The following is a 20,718-nucleotide window of genomic DNA, read 5'->3' as shown; positions in this document are numbered from 1 at the left end:
GGAGGATGGAAACATGTTAAACAGAGTGAGTGGCATGGGCAAAGATATGGAGATCTGAAACTGCATGATGTAGCCAGAAAACCTAATCTAAGCTGAGTGTCAGACATCAGCACTAGGTGACGAGATGACTAGATGGAGGCTCCTAGAGAGGTCATTATAACAGCAGATTCTTCTAATGGAATATTTCCAGGACACCATTCTAAACCAATTTAGCTCTATTTATTCCACAACCTCTGAGGTGGATACTATTTTTGCAAGTGGGAAAACTGAAGCCCAGAGAGAGAGGTTAGGTCACCAACACTGTTGCACAGCAATAGTTGGTAGTGTTGGGATTTAAACTCAGCTCAGCTTTAGAGCTAAAGCTGTACATTGGGATTGGAAATAAGCTCCAAGTTACTGAAGATTCTAATCACTACTTTTTTTTAATAGTTATCTCCCCAATACATTTTTTCCTACTGTACAGCATGGTGACCCGGTTACACATACATGTACCCCTTTTTTTCTCACATTATCATGCTCCATCATAAGTGACCAGACATAGTTCCCAATGCTACACAGCAGGATCTCATTGCTAATCCATTCCAAAGACAATAGTCTGCATCTATTAACCCCAAGCACCCAATCCATCCCACTCCTTCCCCAGGCAACCACAAGTCTATTCTCCAAGTCCATGATTTTCTTTTCTGTGGAAAGGTTCATTTGTGCCTTATATTAGATTCCAGATATCAGTGATATCATATGGTATTTGTCTTTCTCTTTCTGACTTACTTCACTAGTATAAGAGTCTCTAGTTCCGTCTATGTTGCTCCAAATGGCATTATTCTTTTTTTATGGCTGAGTAGTTCAATCACTACTTTGAAGAGAATTGGCAGTGTCCTATAAGTGATAGGAAGCCACTAAATAAATTTAAGTAAGGAAAGTTACTAAGGATCAGAAAATTAGGGGTTACAGGCCCTGCTCTAATCGGAATGACTAATTGTGACTTCAGGCTAATCTTTTTTATTTCTTTGGACTTCTGTTTTATGTAAAGTAAAGAGGATACTAAAGTGCTGATCTTAAGGATACCTTTCAGCTCTTTGAGATTTTTTCCTCTCTAGCTAAGAGTAGGTGGGGATTTGGCTAGATTCCTGACTGGTGAGATTGGTAGGCACTTTCTCTTTGTGCTTTGTTCTTATTTGTATATGCTTTGTACATGCTCTACCTCTTGCCCTGGATTGCTGTCTTGCTTCCCTCCTGTCTTTCCAAATACTATTGCCACCCATCCCCACTTCTTGTAACTCCTACAGTGCTATAAGCTAAGTTAGCTATGTCTCACTTTGGCCCCTTTACTAGTTGCTTCCTTTGTAAACTTTTCTTCCTATATGTATTTTGGGGCTTGCCTTTCAACTTTTTAGTTTCTCTTACCCCCTAAAGCATCTAACACAGACTTGGTTATAAGGGCATATTTGTGAAAATCTTGTTAATTATTTTTTTTTCTTTTCTGGCAGTGTGTGTGAGCACAGCAAAGAGAATCTTATGACCCCCTCAAATATGGGGGTGATCTTCGGGCCCACTCTGATGAGAGCTCAGGAGGACACTGTGGCTGCCATGATGAACATCAAATTCCAGAACATTGTGGTGGAAATCCTAATTGAGCACTTTGTCAAGGTATGTATTTCCTGTCATCACCATCACTCCTTCTCTAGCCACCCTTTAGATCTCTGTCTTCTCCCTGGCTCAGGTTATAATGGAAGGAAATCCCATGTGACCCAATGATATTTAATAGCATTTCTGATCCTGTAAAATTCACTAATTCAGCAAACATTGCTTGACCATGCAACTATTTTATTATCAGGACCCATACTAGATGGTATAGAAGAAGAAAAATATCACTTTTCATGCCCTTAAGGAGTTAATAATATAATATGGATACAACCATATAAACAAGGGGAAATTATAGGTAAAAAGTAGTGTATGTGCAATTAAACTATAAAGAAAGCAATACTTACACTTATTTAAACATCATCACATTCTGAAAGAATTTAAGGTGGTATATTTATGTACTATGTAAAATATGAGGTATTGCACATAATAATTAGGTAAAATGAAAAATGAAAAATAAAGACACAGAAAATGAACCCAGGAATTGAGGCTAGACAAGAAATAGTTATTGACAAGTCTCACACACTTCCTACAGATGGCCCTACATTTGCTTCTAAACTTTTTAGCAGCCAGTGCCATCCTAGCAAAGCGTTATCCAATAAAAACTTTTCTGCAGGGGGAGAGGGCTGGTGATATAGTCCAGGCAGTATGTACAGTTCAAATCTAGGCTCTTCTACTTGCTAGCTATATCAGGTAGGATACAGGTTATGCCGCTAAGACTTTACAGTGGCACTAACACAAGAGACATTTATTTATTGGTTGTGGAACAGTCCAGCCAAGTGGTCCAGGGAATAGAACCTGAGTTACTTCTTTGTTGTTTTTCTGCCATCCCTAAGGTACTGCTTCATCTGTGTGACCAAGTACTTTCTATATTATATCAATTGAGAAGGATAAAAGAAAGGAAGTGGAGGATATAACCCTTTCCTTTAAGGTTATGACCTGAAAGTCATGCATATCACTTTCATTTATATACCATTTGTCAGAACTTAATCTCATGGTCACATGTAGCTATAAGAGGCAAGAAAATTTAGTTTTTATTAGGAGCAGTCATGTACCCAGGTAAGTCTTTAGTTCTTTCACTAAAAGAAGGAGAAAATGAATGTTGGATAACAATTGGCATTCTCTGCCATATTATCTGCATTATATCAAATGATGTAACTTCTCTGAGTCATTTTTTTCAGCCAAAATGTAAAGATAATAACAAGCACATGCTATGTGACAGTCACATGATCAAGGTCATTTAACTAGTGTCACAGCTGGGATTTAAATCTAAGTAGCCTGGCTCAGAATTGAAGTACCTAATCATTATGCAGTGCTGCCTCACCAGTCATTTTGGTACAGTGATATTATTGGATATATACAGGTCTCTTTGGGATTATCAAGGATAGGTACTTGCAGAGAAGTACAACCCATATTTAAAGTGGGAAAGAAAGTTAAAGAGGGGAAGGAAATTTCAAGGAGATGGTCCAATATGAACAAAGGCCCAAGGGCCTAAAACCCTAAACTATTTGGTATTATTGGACTAAGAAATGGAAATGCGAGTGGCAGGAAATGTGATTGGAGGCAAACAGTAGCTAGGTCCTAAAAGGAATGGACTTTGTCTAGTTAAGGAATTTGGATTGTTTGAAATTGTTCCTGAAGTCTTGGGAAAGAATTGTTTCAAAGTAGAGTACTATGGTGGATAGATTTACATTTGGAAGACATTATCTTAGCTATATTGTGAAAGACAGATCACAGAGAGAAAGAAAGTAATGCCATAGTCTAAACAGTAAATAATTGTAGCCTGAGTCAGAGCAATGGGATGAAGAACAAGGAAACAAAAGCAGTAGGAATTAGTAATTGGAAATGGAAAATGAGGGAGAGAAAAATGTCTGAATCTTGGATTTCTCAATTGGCTGACTGGATGGACGGGACTATACCTCATACATGTTAAGAAATACAGAATGGAAAAATTTGGGGGAGTTGGAGAGAAACTTAGTTTAGGGCAGATTTGTTTTGAGATTTCTGAAAGATATCCAGGGAACAATATCTAAGAAGCAGTTGACTATGAATCTAAAGAAGGACTGGCAAACTTTTTATCGAAGAATTATATTATAACTATTCTAGGCTTTGTAGATCATAGATCTCTCACAACTACTCAACTCCACCTTTGTACTAGAAAAGCAATCATAGATAACATATAAACAAATGAATGGTCTAATAAAACTCTACTGACAAAACTGACAACAGGCCTATGGATTGTAATTTTCTGACTCTTGGTCTAGAGCATTTATTTATTGATTGATTGGTTCATTCATTTAGAACATATGTATTTTTTTATAATTTTTTAAAATTTTCCCACTGTACAGCAAGGGGGTCAGGTTATCCTTACATGTATATCATCAGACACAACTTAGAACATATGTATTGAGTACCCACTATTTGCCAAGTACTGTTTTAGGAACTGATGATTACAGCCATAATGGAGTTTAGAAAAGCAGTATCAAAATAAGTAAATTCTCTTTCTTTCTTTTTTTTAAAATTCATTGATTTATGATTTTATTTTCTTTTTTGTATTTTTTAAATTACTCAAATGAATTTATCACATCTGTAGTTGTATAATTATCATAACAATCCAGTTGCACAGGATTTCCATCCCATAACCCAAGCACATCCCCTCACCCCTCAAACTGTCTCCTCTGGAGACCATGAGTTTTTTGATGTCTCTGGGTCAGCATTCGTTCTGCAAAGAAGTTCAGTCTGATCTTTTTTCAGATTCCACATTTCGGTGAAAGCATTTGTTGTTTGTGTCTCATTGTATGGATGACTTCACTCAGCATGATAGTTTCTAGGTCCATCCATGTTGCTAAAAATGCTGGTATTTCATTCATTTTAATGGCTAAGTAATATTCCATGGTGTATATGTAAATTCTGTAGTATGTTGGATGGTAATGAGCATTAAAATGAACAACAAAGCAGAAAAGGAAAATAGGAAAAGTTGACTTGAGAAGTGGTTTTCAAGTTTTAAATACAGTGGCCAGGAAGACCTCATGAGAAGATGACTTTTGAGCAGAGAACCATAGGAAATACAGGAATGATGTGCTCAGATATCTGTGTGTGTGTGGGGGGGGGCATTCAAGGCTAAAGAAATGATAAGTGGAGTATCCCTGAGGCAGAAGTGTGCCTATCATGTTCATGGAACAACAAGTAGGCCAGATTGGCTAGAATCAAAAGAAGAGAAACAGAATAGGATGGGTTCACAGAGGAAATTGAGACATAAAGCTGAATAGATTCTACAGGGCCTGAGAACCCATTGGAAGTATTTTGACTTTTATATTGAGTAGGATAGAATGAAGTTTTTGACCAGAAAAATGACATAATTTGACTTATATTGAACAAGACTATTTTGGATGTTTTGTGGAAGATAACTGCAGAGGAACAAATGTGGAAGCAAGGAGGCTAATTAGGAGCCTGTTTCAGTAATGCAATCAATAAATGGTTGTACCTTGGATGAGGATGGTAATAATGGAAATGGTGAGAGGTGGTCATGTTCTAAATAATTTTGAAGGCAGAGTAGACAGGATTTGCTAACAAATCATATATTGGATGTTGGAGGAGTCATGGATAACTTCAAGGTTTTATATGTGAGCAAATGGAAAGATGAAGTTTCCATTTACTGTAATGGATATACCGAGGGAGGAGAAGATTTGAAAAAAAAGGAAGAATTCAGTTTGGGATAAGTTAAGATAGATATGTTTATGAGACATCTGAGGTTAGAGAAGAGAACAGGATTAGCAAAGTAGAGTTGGTCTTCAGTAGCATAGAGGTGGTGGTTAAAGCCATGTGAGTGGATATTCTTGCCTATAGAATACTAGTAGCAAGGGAATAAATGTGAAACCAAAGATGATTGAAATCTAGAGAGTGCCAGTGTTTGAAGGGCCATTAGAGGAAACCACAAAACAGACCAAGATAGAATGTTCAGTGACATGAAAATGTGCACATAGTGAGCCATAGAGTCCTGGAAAGGAGACAGTTTTGGGAAGGAAAGAGTAGGGAGTGGTTTCTGTTTCCTAAGACATGTCATGTAGAACAATCCCTGAAAAGTACTGCTTTATGTGATTAAAAAATTTTAAAAATAAGAAATGTATGTACATGGTAAACATTTTCAATCATAAAAAAAGTATAGCATGAAAAACAATTCTACTCTTTACTTATTCTCATCCCCTAGTCCCAATCCTTATTTCAGTAAGTTCTTCTTTGTCATTCTGGCAAAGAAAAGAAAATGCGTTAATATATTTGATAGATTTTAATATGCATACATTATTCCTCTACTAAGATAGACTAAAATCCCTAGACATTATATATAAATGAAACATAAGAAGATTCTGAAATATGAAGAAAATAAGGCACACCAGACCAGCTATGAACCATGGAACCTGAGGAATAATATGGCTATAATTTACCTGGGTTTTGATTTTACCTCCTATCTCCCAGATTCGGTAGTGTAGAAGCTGACAGCTTAAGAACACCAATGAGTGGGGTCGAAAAAGGCCCCAACAAAAACCTGATCTTTCTAGTCAAAGGAACTGAAAAGGAGTAGCCTAATAACAAAGAAAAAGATTTATCACTAATACGTGGAATCTAATAGAAATGATACAATAGAACTTACAAAACAGAAATAGACTCAAAGATTTCAAAACCAAACTTATGTTTACCAAGGTGGAAACGCTGGTTGGGGGGATAAATTAGGGGGCCAGGATCCATATATACACACTACTATATATGAAATACATGGGTAAGAAGGACCTACTGTATAGCAAGGGAAATTTACTCATTACTATGTAATAATCTATATGGGAAAAGAATCTGAAAAGAAATGGATGTGTGTATAACTGACTTACTTTGCTATATGCCTGAAATTAACACAACTTTGTAAAGTCAGCTATATTCCAATTAAATTTTTAAAAAAGATTTAGGTAATAACTTCTTTACCCCAGCAAAATACCCCCCAAAACTTGAGGCCTCACCACCACCCTCAGCAAAGGCTGAGTGGAGACCCTAGACTTCTACTTTTACCAAACTGTGACAAGGGACCTCAACCATCCTCTCCCTGCCCCATGTTTTTGTGTCAAGGAGGCCAAGTGGAAAAACCACATTTTCATCCCCGCCTGATCATAATGAGCCACCCTCTCTCACTCCCAATGGTGTCAATGGAGACCACATAAAGCACCTAGACTCCCATGACCATTTAGCACTGGAGTAGTGTCAGAGGAGGCCAAGTAGAAATACAGAACTTTATCATCACTCAGTGGTAATAAGGCTTCCACACTGTGGTATCAGTGGAGAGGAGACCATGTGGAGAACAGTAAAGAGACACCGTTCTTCAGCCAGAATGGTATTAGCAGCAGCCTAGTAAGGAGCCTAAACTCCTACTTTTGCCTAGAAGTAACAAGGAGTCTTTCCCTCCCATTGGGATGTCAATGGAGGCCAAAGGGAAAATCTAGACTCCTTTTCCATTCTGGCAGTAATGAGGCATTGCTCCTCCTCCCCTTCGGTGGCACTGTCAGAATAGGCCTGCTATAACAGAACATATAAGCAAGAACAAATTTCTCATAATTTGCAAAATGTGCAGGCTTCAGTTGAAAATCATTTTTTATACCAGGAACCAGGATGATCTCTACATGAATGAGAAAAGACCATCAATAGACATCAACACCAAGATGACAAAGATGTTAATTATCTGACAGGAATTTTAAAGCAGTAATCATAAAAATGCCTTAAATGAGTAATTAAGAATACATTTGAAACAAATGGAAAAAAATCTCAGCAAAGTAGTAGAAAATTTCTGCAAAGAAATACAAAGACTCACAAAGAAATAGAAGATCAAAGAACAAGTTGTGAAAAATATAGAACTGGAAAATGCAATAAGTGAACTTTAAAAAATCCAATGGATGGGCTCAACAATGCAATAGAGAGGATTGAGAAAGGATCAATGAACTATTAGAATGACAGAAATTGTGCAATCCAAATAACAGAAGACTAAGAGCATTTGTTACAAAAGACCTATCCTAAAAGAATGGCTAAAAGGATTTCTCTAAGCAGAAAGAACACAGTAAAAGAAGGAATCTTGGAGTATCAGGACAGAAGAAAGAACAACAGAGTAAAATTATGGATAAATTTAATAGGCTTTTATTCTTCCTTTGAATTTTCTCAATTATGTTTTAAACTCAAAGCAAAAAAACAAAATTCCAGCTTTGTTGAAATAAAGAAAAAATTATGATCTGATGTGATTCTCAGTGAATGTGAAGGAAATGCTTAAGATGATTGTATTGTAAAAGAGGTAGCATAAAGCACATCAAGTGAGACGAGGTTTGTACATTTTACCAAACACATGAAATGTTGACACTAGTAGCCTATGATAAGTTATGTATGTACAGTGTAATAACTAAAGCTGTACAAAGAGATGCACTCAGAAACACTTTAGATAAATCCATTTGGAATTCTAAAAAATGTTAAAGAAAACAGCAATTCTAAATGTTTATGCACTAAACAACAAAACTTCAAATTACATGAAGCAGAAAGTTATAGAACTGAAAGGAGAAATAGAAAAATCCAAAATTATACTTGAAGATATTAGCAACCTCCTCCCTCAACAACCAAAAATGCAACTAGATGTAAAATCAGAAATGATTTAGAAGTCAAGAGTGTTATCAGCCAACAGATCCTATTAACATTTATAGAATACTATACCCAACACTAACAGAATGTATATATTTTTAAGTAGCCATGGAACATATATTAAGATAAACAATATCCTAGTGTATAACACAAACCTCAAAAAATTTTAAAAATTGAAATCATGCATGATGTTTTCTCTGACCACAATAACAGAAAGACAACATGACACTTGGCAGAAAAAATGATGATGGAGAATCCAGCTTCCCGTCTCCCCACAAAGATCAATGATTGGACAACTATCCATGAACAAAAACAGCTCTAGGAGGATTTTAGAGTCTACTAAGAAGTTTTAGTAACAAAGTAGAACAACAACAAACAAAAAAACAATATTTTCAGAAGAAGAGAAAGAAAACTAAATTCATTTTGTTGGTATCTTCCCCATCCTCCACTCATCATTCAGTGCCAAGAAGGAACTTTCTAGCTGGAAAGAGCTCCTATTTCAAGGAAAGGAAGAGCAGGGTGAGTGATCAGCTTCTCCAGCCTCTCAGGGCACCATGTAAAGGTATCACTTCAGTTTCACATCAGCCAGACCAGCAGAGATGCATACTGTTGGCTAGGAACAAAGGATGGAAAGCAGAGGCTATTATTAGCAGACATGCAGTGCAACTAATTAAGTCCACAGAGATGTGCTCTGCAAACTCAGCAGAATGTACCACTGATGAAGCCAGTGGTCAGCACAGCTGCTGTAGACCACCACCCAACATGTCATAGTGCAACTAATCAAGTCCACAGAGACGTGCTCTGCGGACAAACTCAGCAGAATATACCACTCATGAAGCCAGTGGTCAGCACAGCTGCTGTAGACCACCACTCAACATGTCATAGATATCACCAGCTTTCTCCCCACAGGTATTCATGTTCCCTAATGCCAGCCACCTAAGTCAGTCTTCACTCTCACCACCCACTCGCCCCTGATGGAACCTAGGAACTACACTGGCAGCCATCCAAAGTCTCCGAAGATGCGCAAGTATGCCTGGGACCCTACCCCACCACCACCAGAGCCCAGGGGCTATGCCTGAAGCTAGTGTGGGCCTCAGCAGCTGTGTGATTAAGGCTGGTTTAGCACACCAGCCTACAGCCCCTAGGCTCACCACCACCACTGTGCCCACATTTGGAGCTTAGCCCACCCAGCTATGCACCTCCATACCACTGGCCTGATACCCATCTTTGGCCTGCACACATCTTGGAGGAAGAATATGCAGCCATGGGTGAACATGCCAGTATCCAGGGTGCCCACAGCTGTTTGTGGACATGAATCATCCCCTGCCTTCTGTCACTGGCCAGCACCACTGTGCCCACCTGTAACTAGCCCCCCTAGCTGTGTACCTGCATGCCCCCAGCCCAACTCCCATTACCATCCACCACTACAGTATGTATGCCCAGAGGAGAGTATGTAGCTGAGATAGTGTACACCAACAGCCAGGGACCCCACAGCTGCTTATGGGCTCAGATCAGGCCATGCCTTCTCCCACCGGTTAACACAATTGTATCCACCTTTAGCTAGCCCCTCCAGCTGTGCACCTGCACACCCCTAACCCAAACCATATCACCAGCTTCCACTGAGTGTGCACACCTACAGCCATAGGAAATTATACTGACATCCAGGGCCTCTGCATCTTCCAGTGAGCTCATAGTTGGACCTGACCCTTGCTACCTGTCCTGGTCCCAATAATTACATGTCTGTCTGCAACTGTGCCTTGCCTATAAACAGGCACCTGCAATTGACTCCCACAGCTGTTGTGTGTACACCACCAGCTCCAGCCACAACTGCTTCCTGCCTTGGTCCCTAGCTGTTGGACCTGGAGGTGCCACTTAGGACCCCAACAGCCCTTTCAGCCACAGTTGACCCCCTCACAGTGCCCACCAAGGACCATGCAGCTGATGATACTATGGACTCCAGTAGCCTGAGCCAAAGAGACATTATGCCCCCAGAGTGCCTGACACATGCTTCCTAACTTGGCACCCTGTACTCCCAGACTGAGAGTCATAGTGCAACTCAGCATACCCCCACTCACAAGTGAATGTTTTCCCTTAGAAGTCAATCCATAAAGTCTGGAATATGTGACTGCTTATTCAAATGAGGAGACACCTATGAAAGTCTACACGGGATCATGAAGAATTTGAGACAAAAAAAGTGAATTAGAATTACTAGAAAGTACAAAGGTTAAAGGAGAAAAGTGTTAAAAATTGCTCTAGCTTCAATAATTTGTTATAGATACACAATATAAAAAGTCATAAATGGTGATGTCAAAAGCATAAAAGGGAGAGAGGAGTAAAAAGAGTATTTGCATGAGATAGAAATTAAATTGATAGAAGGATTGACTAATGTCATGTTATTGTTTATTGGCTGTTTTCTGATTCTATTTTTCCTTCTTCCTTTCTTTCTGCCTTCCTTTGTAAACTGATAATTTCCCCTAGTGGTATGTATTAATTCCCTTCTCTATCTTTTGTAAATCTACTGCAAGTTTTGGTTTTGTGGTTACTGTGAAGCTTACATAAAACATCTCATATATATAACAGTCTATTTTACACCAACAATATCATCCAGAGGAATATGGTAAACCTTCAGTAGTTGGTCCCAAAAGAATGAAGATCAGAAATTGCCTGACAAAGAATTCAAAATAATTCTTCTATATTGCTCAGAGAGCCTACAAGAGAACACAAATAGGTTAACAAATCAATAATACAAGAGAAAAATGAGAAGTTCAACAAAAAGATGGAAAACATAAAAAAGAAATTTTGTAGCTGAAGAATGTAGTGATTGAACTGAAGAATTCAATCAAGAGCTTCAATAGCAGGCTTGAATGAGCAGAAGAGAAAAATGAGCTAGAAGACAGACCGATGGAAATTATACAACTAGAGGAGCAAAAGGAAAACAGTATGAAAAGGAATGAAGAAAGCATACAGGACTTATGAAACAGTATCAACAAATAGGCTGTACTAATTATTGGAGTCCCAGAAGGAAAAAAGAGGGAGAAATGGATCTAAAGCTTATTTAAAGAAATAATGGCTGAGAACTTCTCACACCTGGGGAGAGATTTGAACATCCAAGTTTGTGAAGATAATAGATCACCTCAAAATTTCAATCCACGGAAGTTTCTTCCAAGATACATAATAATACAACTGTCTAGAACCCAATATAATGAGATAATTTTAAAAGTAGCCATAGAAAAAAAAATCTCATACAAAGTAATACACATAAGGCTATCTGGGTTTCTTATATGACACCTTATAGACAATGAGATAAGGGGATGATATATTCCCAGTGCTAAAATAAATTCCCAACCAAAAATACTTCACCCAAGAAAAGCTGTCCTTCAAAATTGAAGGTGAAGTAAAGATTTTTCCTAGTAAAAGCCAAAGAAATTCATTCCCACTAAACATGCCTTACAATAAATGCTGAAAAGAGTTCATCAAGCTGAAAGAAGGCCACTAATTGGTAATGTAAAATCGTGTGTATAAAAATATATAACCTGCTGGTAAAGATGAGCTTATAGTCAGATTCACAATATGCTAACACTGTAATATGGTGATGTGTTAACTACTTAAAAGAATTAGAATTACTAGGGAGTTCCCCTTGTGGCGCAGTGGTTAACGAATCCGACTAGGAACCATGGGGTTGCGGGTTCGGTCCCTGGCCTTGCTCAGTGGGTTGGGGGATCCGGCGTTGCTGTGAGCTGTAGTGTAGGTTGCAGACGTTGCTGTGAGCTGTAGTGTAGGTTGCAGACGTTGCCGTTAGCTGTGGTGTAGATTGCAGATGCGGCTCGGATCCCACGTTGCTGTGGCTGTGGTGTAGGCTGGCGGCTGAAGCTCCGACTCGGCCTGGGAACCTCCATATGCCGCAGGAGTGGCCCTAGAAAAGGCAAAAAGACAAAAAAAAAAGAATTAGAATTACTAGAAAGTACAAAGGTTAAAGGAGAAAAGTATTAAAAATGCTCTAGCTTCAATAATTTGTTATAGATACACAATATAAAAAGTCATAAATGGTGATGTCAAAAGCATAAAAGGGAGAGAGGAGTAAAAAGAGTATTTGCATGAGATAGAAATTAAATTGTTGGTGTAAAATAGACTGTTATATATATGAGATGTTTTATGTAAGCTTCACAGTAACCACAAAACCAAAACTTGCAGTAGATTTACAAAAGATAGAGAAGGGAATTAATACATACCACTAGGGGAAATTATCAGTTTACAAAGGAAGGCAGAAAGAAAGGAAGAAGGAAAAATAGAATCAGAAAACAGCCAATAAACAATAACATGACATTAGTCAATCCTTCTATCAATAATTACTCTAAATGAAAATAGATTGAAGGGGTTCCATTTGCAGCACAGCAGAAATGAATCTGACTAGAATCCAGGAGGATGCAGGTTCAATCCTTGGCCTTGCTCCTTGGGTTAAGGACCCAGCATGAAGTGTGGTGTAGGTCACAGACATGGCTCAGATCACACACTGCTCTGGCTGTGGCTGGCAGCTGCAGCTCCTTTTTGACCCCTAGCCTAGGAACTTTCATATGCTGCAGGTGTGGCCCTAAAAAGCAAAAATAAATAAATAAATAAATTAATTAATTAAATAAATAGATTGAAACTAAATATAGAACTACCATATGACCCAGCAATCCCACTCTTGGGAATACATCCAGACATAACTTTCATTCAAAAAGTTACATGTACTCCTATGTTCATTTTGGCACTATTCACAATAGCCAGGAGATGGAAACAACCTAAATGTCCACAGACAAATGACTGGATTAAGAAGATATGGTACATATATACAATGGGATGCTACTCAGCCAGAAAAAAGAACAAAATAATGCCACTTGCAGCAACATCGATGGAATTAGAGATCTTCATACTAAGTGAAGTAAGTCAGAAAGAGAAACACAAATACTGTATGTTATCACTTATATCTGGAATCTAACATATGCCAAAAATGAACCTATCTACAGAAAAGAGACAGATTCAGGGCCAGATTCATGGAGAGCAGACTTGTGGTTGCCAGGATGGAGGGGAAGGGAGTAGGATGGACTGGTAGTTCGGGGTTTGCATTTGGAGTGGATAAGTTGTGACGTCCTGCTATATAGTACAGGAATCACATAACTTGTGATGACACATGATGGAGGATAATTTAAGAAAAAGAATGTATATGTATATATGTTCATATATATATATATATATATATATATATATATGGATCACTTTTCTGTACAGCAGAACTTTACAGAACATTGTAAATCAACTATAATAATTTTTTTAGAATGCATAGAATGGTTGGATGGATGGATTAAAATAAACAACGAAAAAACAAGACCCAACTAATATGCTGACTAAAAGAGGCTCACTTCAATTTTAAGGACATACACAGTCTCAAAGTGAAAGGACAGTGGAAAAATATTCCATAAAATTGGACGCCAAAATAGAGCAAGGGTAGAGCTTATATTTATATCAGACAAAATAGACTTTAAGCAAAAAATGGTAACAAAAGGCAAAGATGTTTATTATATAATGATACTAAGGTCAACTCATCAAAAATACATAACAATTATAAATAAACTTTCACCTAACATTGGAGCACGTAAATATATTGAGCAAACACTGAAAAATCTGGAGAGAAATGGAAAAAAAATATAGCAGTCATAAAAGACTTTAGTAAATGAGTATATATCATCCAGGCAGAAATAAACAAGTAAGTGTTGACCCGAAACCATACTCCAGGCCAAATGTAACTAACAGATATATTTGGGCATACTTTGACAGTATTGCAGGTTAATTTCCAGACCACTGCAATAAGGTGAGCCACACGAACTTTTTGTTTTCCTGCGCATATAAGTTATATTTACACTATACTGTAGTCCACTAAGTGTGTGATAGCATTATGTCTAAAAAACAGTGTATATACATTAATTTAAAATTATTTATTGCTTAAAGTGCTAATCATGATCTGAGCCTTCGGCAAGTTTTAATCTTTTTGCAGGTGAAATATCTTGCCTCAGTGTTGATGGCTGATGACTGATCAGGGTGATGGTTGCTAAAGGTGGGGGTGGCTGTGGAAATGTCTTAAGACAACATTGGAGTTTGCACCATCAATTGACCCTTCCTTTCATGAATGATTTCTCTGTAGCGTGCATTTTACAGATGAACTTCTTTCAAAATTGGAGTCAATCCTCTGAAACAAGAGCCGCTGGCTGCTTGATGAACTAAGCTTATTTGTAATATTCTCAATACATTATTATCATTACAACAATCTTCATAGCATCTTCACTGAGTAGATTCTATCTCCAGAAACTACTTTCTTTTCTCACACATATTAAATAACTCCTCATCCATTAAAGGTTTATCATGAGATTTCAGAAATTCGGTCACATCTTTAGGCACCATTTCTAATTTTATTTCTCTTGTGGTTTCTACCACATCTGCAGTTACTTCCTCTAATGAAGTCTTGAACCCCTCAAAGTCATCCATGAGGTTTGGAATCAATTTCTTCCCAGCATCTGTTACTGTAACTAATACTTTCTCCATATGAGCAATAAGACTATTTCACTGTCTTTTAAAAAATATTATTTTTATATCTATTTTGCATTGAAGTACAATTGGTGTACAATTTTATATAAGTTACAGGTGTATAATATAGTGATTCACAATTTTTATAAGTTATTTATAGTCAAACTAGTTGTAGTTTGACTATAAATAACTTTTAACATGTATAGTTATTATAACATATTGGCTATATTCCCTATGTTGTACAGTATATCCTTATAACTTATTTTATACATAATAATTTGGACGTATTAGTCCCCTACTCCTATATACCCCTTCCCTTTCCTCTCCCTACTGGTTGCCACTAGTTTGTTCAGTGTATCTGTCAGTCTGCCTCTTTTTATTATATTTGCCCATTTGTTGTATTTTTTAGATTCTACATATGCCTCTTTTTTATTATATTTGCCCATTTGTTGTATTTTTTAGATATCATGTAGTATTTGTTTTTCTCTGTCTGATTTATTTCACTTAGCATAATACCCTCCAAGTCCATCCATGTGCTATAAATGGAATTATTTTATTTTTTTATGGCTGATTAGTATTCCATTGTGTGTGTTTGTGTGTGTGTGTGTGTGTGTGTGTGTGTATCATTTCCTTTTTATTTAATTAATTAATTTATTTTATTGTTATTTCCCCCAACACACTTTTTTCCCCACTGTACAGCATGGGGACCCAGTCACACATACATGTATACATAATTTTTTCTCCCATTGTCGTGTTGTAATGTAAGTATCTAGACATAGTTCTCAGTGCTACGCAGCAGGAACTCATTGTTAAGCCATTCCAAAAGCAATAGTTTGCATCTATTAACCCCAAGCTCCCAATCTCTCCCACTCCCTCCCCTCGGGCAACCACATGTCTATTCTCCAAGTCCATGATTTTCTTTTCTGTGGAAAGGTTCATTTGTGTGTTATATTAGATATGCAGTTATCAGTGATATCATATGGTATTTGCCTTTCTCTTTCTGACTTACTTCACTCGTATGAGTCTCTAGTTCCATCCATGTTGCTGCAAATGGCATTATGTTGTTCTTTTTTATGGCTGAGTAGTATTCTATTGTGTATATATATACACCACATCTTCCTAATCCAATCATCTATCATTGGACACTTGGATTGTTTCCATGTCTTGGCTGTTGTGAATAGAGCTGCAATGAACATGTGGTTGCATGTGCCTTTTTTAAGGAAACTTTTGTCTAGATATATGCCCAAGAGTGGTATTGCTGGACCATATGGTGGTTCTATGTATAGATTTCTAAGGTTCCTCCATACTGTTCTCCATAGTGGTTGTATCAGCTTACATTCCCCCCAACAGTGCAGGAGGGTTCCCTTTTCTCCACAACCCATCCAGCACTTGTTATTTTTGGACTACTTAATGATGGCCATTCTGACTGGTGTGAGGTGGTATCTCATGTAATTTTGATTTTCATTTCTCTAATAATTAGGGATGGTGAGCATTTTTTCATGTGCTTGTTGGCCATCTGTATATCTTCCTAGGAGAAATGTCTATTCAGGTCTTTTGCCCATTTTTCAATTGGGTTGTTATCTTTTTTGCTGTTGAGTTGTATAAGTTGCTTGTATATCCTAGAGATTAAGCCTTTGTCAGTTGCAGCAACATGGATGGAACTAGAGGCTCTCGTCCTGAGTGAAGTAAGTCAGAAAGAGAAAGACAAATACCATATGATATCACTTATATATAGATATCTAATACACACCACAAATGAACCATTCCACAGAAAAGAAAATCATGGACTTGGAGAATAGATTTGTGGTTGCCCAGCGGAGGTGGGGGGAGATTGGGAGCTTGGGGTTAATAGATGCAAACTATTGCTTTTGGAATGGATTAGCAATGAGATCCTGCTGTGTAGCACTGAAAACTATATAATGTGAGAAAAAATTATGTATACATGTATGTGTAACTGGGTCCTCATGCTGTACAGTAGAAAAAAAAATTGTATTGGGGAAATAATGAAAAAATTTAAAAACCCATAACTAACATCATACATAATGATGAAATATTGAATGCTTTCCCTTTAAGATTGAGAATAACATGAAAATCCTTGCTTTCATCATTAAAAAACCATAGTAATGGAATTTCTATCTAGTGGATTTTGGCAAGACAGGGAAATAAAACAAATACAGTTCAAATAGGAGGAAATATAACTTTTTCTATTTGCTTATGATATGATTATCTGCATAGAAATCAAAAAGGGTATTAAAAAAACATACAGAAATTAGGGAGTTTGTCAGGGTTACAGGATACAAGGCCAACATACAAAAATCAATTGTGTTTTGGTAGTTCCCATCACGGCTTAGTGGAAACAAATCTGACTAGCATCAATGAGGATGCAGGTTCGATCCCTGGCCTCGCTCAGTGGGTTGTGGATCCAGTGTTGCCGTGAGCTGTGGTGTAAGCTGCAGACTTGGCTCAGATCTGGCATTGTTGTGGCTGTGGCATAGGCCAGCAGCTACAGCTCCGATTCAACCCCTAGCCTGGGAACCTCCATATACTGCAGGTGCCACCCTGTAAAGATAAAAAAAATCAGTTGTATCTTTTATACTAGTACTGAGGCTGTGGAAAATGAAATTAATGTTATACAATACCATTTACAATCTTTCAAAACAACTGAAATGCTTAGGTATATTTCTGATTAAACATTTACAGGATCTATGTGCTGAAAATTATAGAATGCTGAAAAAAAGTCAAAAGATAAACTGAGAGACATACTGTGCTCATGGAGTAGAAAACTCAACATAGTAAAGATTGTCATTTCTTTCCAAATCTGTACATATAAGTTTAAGGCAATTGATATCAAAATCCCAGCAAGATTTTGTAAGTAGAGATAAGATTACACTAATATATGTATATACAAATGTATATACACATACATACATATATGTATATATACACAATATAGTAGATTTGAACTAGAAGAACACAATGAACTAGAAGAGCTAACAATTTTGAAAATGAAGAATAAAGAAAGATATTGTTAATGTTAATGCTTACTGTATTGCTTCAGTAATCAAAACAGTGTGAGACTGGCAGATGGATAGACACATGGCTCAATGGAAGAGAAGAGAGAGTCCATAAGTAGTCTCAAAACATTGCCAATTTTTTTTGGCAAAGGTACAAAAGCATTTCAAGGAATGAAGGATAGGCTTTTCAACAAATGATGTTAGAGCAATTACATATCTATAGGCAACAAAATTGAACACTGACCTAAAACTCACATCTTATACAAAAATTAAAATCATCATATGTATAAATGTAAAACTATAGAACTTTTAGGCGATTACATAGGAGAAAATATTTGGTCCTACAGAAGAGTCTTACTGAGTAGTTTTTAGACATGACACCAAAGACAAAACCATTAAAGAAATTAATTAATAAATTGAACTTTATCAAAATAAAAAAATTTTGCTCTGTGGATGACCCTATTAAAAAGATGATGAAACATGATAACAACCTGGAGAAAATATTTGGAAACCATGTATCAGATAAAGGAGTCATAACTAGAATATATTAAGAACCTTCAAAAGTCAACATTAAAAACTCAAACAATTCAATTATAAAATGAGCAAAAGAAAAGAAAATGATGTATGTATGACAAATAAACATATGAAAACATATTCTAGATCACTAGCCACCAAGGAAATGCAAACTAAGACCATAGTGAGATATCAGTGCATACTTATTAAAATAATTAAAATAAAACAGTGTGTAACACCAAATGCTGACCAGGGTACACAGAAATTGGATCTCTTATATACTTCTTGTGGGAACATAAAATGATAAAACAGTTCCTCTGGAAAAGTCTGGCAGTTTCTTAAAAAAAAATCTATGTACTTATTGTACAATCCACCAGTTATTTACTCTTCTGGGCATTTATCCCAGAGAAAACATGTTCACACAAACCTCTACAGATATGTACATAGTATCTTTGTTTTGTAATAGCCAGAAACTGAAACAACCCAGATGTCCTTCAATGGGTTAAACAAACTGCAGTAATTTATGTTGTATAATACTATTTGGCAGTAAAAAAGAATAAATTAGTGATGCACACAACAACTTGGATGGATCCCAGGGGTATTTTACCTAGTAAAAAGCCTATGTCAAAAGGCTATATACTGTGTAATTCCACTTATATGACATTATCAAAATGACAAAATTATAGAGATGAGGAACAGTGATTGCCAGTCTTTAGGTGATTGTAGAGGCTTATGGTGGTGGGTGTGACTCTAAAAGGGTAACATAAGAGAGATATTTGAGATGATGGAATAGCATCTTGACTGTGTTGGTAGTTACATGAATGTATATGTGATAAAATGGCATATCTACATGTGGTAAAACAGCAAAACACTATTTATACACATTGTACCAATGTTATTTTCATAGTTTAGATATTGTACTGTAGTTATATAAGCTATCCCCTTTGGGGAGCAACTGGGTGAGAGGAGGTATGTACAACCTCTCTGTACTATCTCTGCAAATTCCTGTTACTCTATTTTATTTCAAAGTAGAAATTTAGGACTTCCCTTGTGGCACAGAGGGTTAAGGATCCAACACTGTCACCGCAGCAGCTTGGGTTTCTGATATGGTGTGGGTTAGATCTCTGGCCTGGGAACTTCCACATGCCATGGGCATAGCCAAAAAACTAGGAAATGTAAACTAACTCAGACTTTTCATATTGATTACATTTGGAGATGATAATATTTTGGCTATATTTGATTTAATAAAGTATTTTATAAAAAATTTTGACAAATGAAGACATCATATAGAATGATTTACATTACATACTCTCAAATAGGAGAGTACAAAAAAGTATCTATAATATGCTCCCTTACATAAGAAAAGGATATAAGAAAGTAGAAATAGATCTGCTTATTGTGAAAAAGATTTACAGGACAGGTAAATCAGAACATAGTGAACTGGCTGCCTATAGATGTTTGGCAGATAAGGGTTGGTAAGGATGAGAAAATGAAAGTGCTGTAGCAAGGATGAGAGAGGAGCAACTCTTTGAATATTTTTTTTTGCATGGGTCTGACAGAATCATAGTAATGTTTCATGTACTCAAAACTAAGTAAATACCTAAGTAAAATCAACCTAACTGCTGGAAGAACCCGAAGTGAAATAAAACCAATACCAAATGAACCAAAAATGATATTACAAATGAGGAATATAGCCATATAGAAGAGGATGGGGAGAAAAGAACTAGCAAAAGTAATTTTGGAAAACATTATTTCTACTGTATATTTTAAGACTAAAGACAAAGAACTTTATACAAACACTGTATTCTAGTTGGTAAATGTATTACTCACAGGGGCATGGGTTAGCAGCTTTGAAATTAATATATTATAGGATTAAGTAGATATATAATGAATAATGAAAATTGGATTTCTTGTTAGTGAAGAAGGACATTACAAATAAGCAAAAGAAAAAGGGTAAAATGATCAATGTGGTATTGCATTGGGATGGAAACAGTCAATGTTTTAAAAACTCATATTTTTAAAATATACAGATAGATACAGAAGTAAATATTGATAAATATTTGTGTATCCATAGATACCTAGAAGCAGTGCCACTCCAGTAACAACGAGCATACTTAGTACTCTAACCTTGATTTCTAAATACCATTACCCACTAAAATAACCAGGGCTTCTTGGAGAAATTTACAGGAAAGTGATAAAAGAATTTAAGGGCTAACAGGAAATTGATCTCAGTGGTCAAAGTGGGGACATTTGAGCGATAAAATAAATAATGTGAGTATTGGATTGTAACCCATAGAATAAAATAAATATCTATGATTCCATACTGATATAAACA

At 36.6% G+C, this 20,718-nt stretch overlaps 1 protein-coding gene across 2 annotated transcripts in view; it reads left to right on the top strand.

The window, feature by feature from the left end:
• OPHN1 (oligophrenin 1) overlaps positions 1 to 20,718 on the top strand; it is a 556,237-nt gene that overhangs the window by 447,199 nt on the left and 88,320 nt on the right. For both annotated transcript variants that reach the window (XM_047764388.1, XM_047764386.1), the window contains exon 19: positions 1,488 to 1,647. In XM_047764388.1, the coding sequence (XP_047620344.1) occupies positions 1,488 to 1,647 (160 nt within the window). The remainder of the gene's footprint in view (positions 1 to 1,487; positions 1,648 to 20,718) is intronic.

The sequence above is a fragment of the Phacochoerus africanus genome, chromosome X, assembly GCF_016906955.1.
Source record: "Phacochoerus africanus isolate WHEZ1 chromosome X, ROS_Pafr_v1, whole genome shotgun sequence".
Classification (NCBI taxonomy): domain Eukaryota; kingdom Metazoa; phylum Chordata; class Mammalia; order Artiodactyla; family Suidae; genus Phacochoerus; species Phacochoerus africanus.
This window is presented reverse-complemented; position numbering and strand designations above follow the sequence as displayed.